The 4230-nt window shown below is 44.7% G+C and overlaps 1 protein-coding gene across 1 annotated transcript; it reads left to right on the top strand.

Moving 5' to 3' along the window:
* Positions 1-2981: 2981 nt before the first annotated feature.
* On the top strand, positions 2982-3929 carry LOC130831666 (olfactory receptor 2G3-like). The gene has a single exon (XM_057700002.1). The coding sequence runs from the start codon at positions 2982-2984 to the stop codon at positions 3927-3929; it is 948 nt and encodes a 315-aa protein (XP_057555985.1).
* Positions 3930-4230: the final 301 nt, after the last annotated feature.

Here is a 4230-nt window from a genome sequence, read left to right as displayed (position 1 = left end):
CCTTCACTTCCTGTTTTATCCAGTTGAGACTTGAATTTGATTTTCATCCAGTGGATCATATTTTTTTCACCATCTACACAATGTGGGAAGAACCCATGATACTGACTGGTCCATGGGAATGTGATCTTGAATTTTCTGGTGGTCACAATTAATTAAATGATCTGTATCCTCCTCATTTTTACCGTTTCCCCTTTGTTTCTACCCTTTTGAAGCCACTTCTCATGACTTGTGCTCTTAGTTCTCTCGCTGTCTGCTTCCTCAGAGACCACGCAATGTCACTTCTCTCTTCCTCTCTTTTGGATTTCCCCCAGTTACATTCTGAACTCTCTTCTACCTTAAGAAAATGACAAAATGGAACAAAACACTCCCTCAACTTTATGTTCCAGTCTTAGATATCTCCTCACCTCACTCCCTCTTTATAGCCAAGTTCATTCCTCACAACCCACTGATATCTGATTTCTGTCTTATCACTCCACAAAAATTTCCCACATCCAAGCCACTAATAACTTCCACATTATTACATTTTTTGAACAGTTGCAATTCCTGTTGCTCTGTCTATAGCATTTGACACCACGTGCACTCTTGCTGATGCTGGCTTCCTGGACTTATGGCGTCAAGCTCTCCTGCCTCCCTGGATACTCTTGTTCAAGCCCCATCTCTTCTCCTGCTGATCTCTCCAATGTTCCTCCTCCCGGCTTGCATCTTTGAAGCCTCTGCTCTCTCTCTCTGAGCTATCCTGGAGAGTTCTCATCCATTCTGGGCCTTAATTACCTTTCAAATTTTGATCTTCCACTTAGATCTCTTTCCTGAGCTCCAAGGCTATCTGTCTAACTCTTTGATGGTCTGATCCTCAAGGACATCCCATGTTTCAAACTGTATATGCCTGTAACAGAATTAATCATTACCTTATGGCCACTTTCTGCCCCACCCCATCACTCTTTCTTTCACCTCCACCTAGGTTCTCTCTTGTAACTGCATAATTGTCAACTGAGGTCCCCAAACCTGAAACCTCAAGCTCATCCTTGTTTCCTCCCTCTTCCTCCTCTGCACCAAGTTACCAAGTCCTTGATCCAATTTCCTACACCTCTCTCTTAATCTCTCTTCTTGTTGTCTAGAATGTTACCCTTCTTCTGCCTTTTCCCCACACCTCTCAACTGGTCTTCTTCCTGTTTCTTCTCCTAACTTCCACCCAAATAGTGATATTTCTAAAACTGAAACCTCAGTGAATTACTTCTCTGCTTAAAACTCCTCTGAGATTTGCTATGGCCTAAATGATCAAGTCCATGTTCCTTATCAAAGTACTCGATACCCTTTCTTTTATCCTGTGCAAACCAGCCTGCCCGCAGACTTTACCATGTGTGTTCCCTAGTTGCACGAAGCTCTCTTAGTTATGATCCTCTGCACCTGCTACTCCCTCTGCTTGTAAAACTCTTCCTTGAGGTCTTTGCTTAGCTAATTCCTGTTCATCTTTTAAGATTTATATCATGTGTTCTCTTCTTGGAGGAGTCTAGCTCCCAAAGGCTAGCCCAGGGTCTCCTTTAATGGGCTCCCATGACACCGTGTACTTCCTCTGACAGCATTTGTCACTTGAGCACCATTCATTGTTGATCTGTCTCCTTCCAATGCGTGCTCTTTGAGGGCTGAGACTTTTATTTCTGTATCCCTAGTGCTTAGCACAGAGCTTTGACTGCCAGCCCATATTTCCATCATAGTGCTAAATACATTGGAATGTGGTTTGTGTCTCTATTTCCCCAACTAAAAGGTAAGCTTCTTGAGGATTAGGAATATACCACGCTTGTGCTTGTCTCTTTCAGTGTTTGTTTACTATTTGATGGGTGACACCATGAGGAAGATAACTTGATGGGAATGAACATTATTGAGCTTCCACTTTGTGCTAGCAACAGTACTACGTGTGCCACACATATCATATATTCTCACAGCATCTGTTCCTGTTCCTGGTAGATACTATGTAGATTTTATAGAGAAGGAAATGAGGCTCAAGGAGATTAAATTTCTTGAACAGGGGAGTACCAAGACTTGAACGCAGTCTTCTGATTCCAAATCGCATGCTCCTCCACTAGAACACACCGCCTCCCTATAGCACCGCAAACAAAATGTCAGTCCTAACTTTTAAGATATAAACTAAACTCTGGGGCTCCCTGCCTGTCATAAATCTCAACTCTAGGAGAGAAAGAGACCCCAAAGTGTATATTACCATTAGGAGGGGTATTCCCACCACACTGGAGGGATTCAGAGACACCAAAGCTGCATTTAAGCTAAAAAGACAGCTATTATTGTGTCCCGATTACAGTTTTAGGGTCAAGCAGGAAGACCCTCCTTTTTAGTTGTAAGGCCAGGAAGAGGCAGAGTGGTGAGCAACTCCATCTAAAATAAAATCAGACATGAGAAAGCTTCCAGCGACCCCAAAGATTCAAGAAACACAGACCTGGGTAAAATTTTCTAAAAAATTTTAATGTTTCTGGAGTCATATATCTTGCCCATATTTCTGACTTGCGTTGTGTATATATCTATAGTGATCAGTGGTTTAAAGCACTGAAGGAAAGTTTTTTGAGTGATTGCTTTTGGGATGGAGGGAGGGGAAAGCTTTAAATATCTTCCTCATCACCCTCTGCACCAAGACTAGGGGAAGAGAACCTCTAGTAATGCACTGTGTGATGGTAGCTCCTAAAGGACAAGAAAGCAGGTGGCCTTGCTGGGGCTGATAGAGGGAACAAAATGAAACCCTGGAGGTCTTGGAAAAAGATTCACACCTGAGAAACAGAAAATCCCATAGAGTTTTCCTTCCCTTCCCCTAATTTAGCCTCATCCTAGGTAGACCTCAGTTAATGACCTGATATTAGTCCCAAGCAGTATTTAAATAACCACTAACCTTGCCAGCAACGGAATAATCATGGTATCTGCATATACATCCAAAACTGGGCCAGTAGTAGATCCATTTCTCTTTCTTCAGCTGAAGGAGAATGCAGGACTTCTCCTGGGAGAACCAGAGCTCTGTGTTTGAGTTCATCCTTCTGGGCTTCTCCAGGGATCCCCAAATTAATGCAGTCCTCTTCCACATCTTCCTCTTCCTCTACCTTTCTACACTTGTGGGCAATGGGCTCATTGTCACCTTGATCCACCTGGACTCCCACCTCCATACACCAATGTACTTCTTCCTCAGTGTTCTCTCCATGCTGGACGTGAGCTATGTCACCACCACTGTGCCCCAGATGTTGGTGCATCTGGTCTGCCAGAAGAAAACTATCTCCTATGTTGGGTGTGTGGCCCAGATGTACATCTTTCTGGTGTTGGGCATCACTGAGGGCTGGCTGTTTTCTGTCATGGCCTATGATAGACACATGGCCATCTGCTACCCACTCAGGTACAAGGTTATCATGAGCCCATGGCTGTGTGGGGCAATGGTGGTCTTTTGTGGACTCTGGGGGGTCAGCTGTTCCCTTGTCTATACTGTCTTCACTATGCGCCTGCCTTACTGTGGTCCTAATGAGATCAATCACTTCTTCTGTGAGGTCCCTGCTGTTCTGAAGCTGGCCTGTGCAGACACATCCCTCAATGACCAAGTAGATTTTATCCTGGGCTTCATCCTTCTCATGGTACCCCTTTCCTTCATTCTGGTCTCTTACATCCGCATCTTTGCCACCATATTGAGAATTCGCTCAGCCCAGGGTCAACTTAAGGCCTTCTCCACCTGTGCCTCTCACATCACTGTGGTCACCATGTTCTGTGGACCTGCCATGTTTATGTACATGAACCCTGGGGCCAATGCTTCTCCAGAGCGGGACAAGAAATTGGCCCTGTTCTACAATGTCATCTCTGCTTTTCTCAACCCCATCATCTATAGCCTCAGAAACAAAGATGTAAAGAGGGCTTTCCTCAAGTTAACAGGCTGGGGCAGGGCCCCTGAGTGAGGCCACTGGAACACACCCCATTCCCTCCTGTCACCCTATGGACAGACAAGAATCACTGACTGACAGGGGAAACAATACGTGAAAGTAGGTACCTGAGTGGGACGATGATGATGACTCCAGTGGGCTATCCTCAAACATCAGGAGACCCAGCTATGGACAGAGTGCCAAGAAAAGACCCGTGTCTAATTCATTTCTGTTTTCCCAGGACCCAGCAAAGGGTCTGGCACAATCAAATCATCATTAACCTTTTCTGACTGAGTAACTGAGTGCACAAGGATTGGACCTACTAAATCAACTCTAG

The sequence above is a fragment of the Hippopotamus amphibius genome, chromosome 1 (assembly GCF_030028045.1).
Source record: "Hippopotamus amphibius kiboko isolate mHipAmp2 chromosome 1, mHipAmp2.hap2, whole genome shotgun sequence".
In the NCBI taxonomy this organism is placed as follows: domain Eukaryota; kingdom Metazoa; phylum Chordata; class Mammalia; order Artiodactyla; family Hippopotamidae; genus Hippopotamus; species Hippopotamus amphibius.
The sequence above is the reverse complement of the archived record's forward strand: the minus strand, read 5'-3'. Positions and strand labels throughout refer to the sequence as shown.

What these genes read in the sequence shown, in the direction of transcription:
- LOC130831666 (XM_057700002.1), top strand. Translation starts at nt 2,982, where the DNA reads ATGCAGGACTTCTCCTGGGAGAACCAGAGCTCTGTGTTTGAGTTCATC.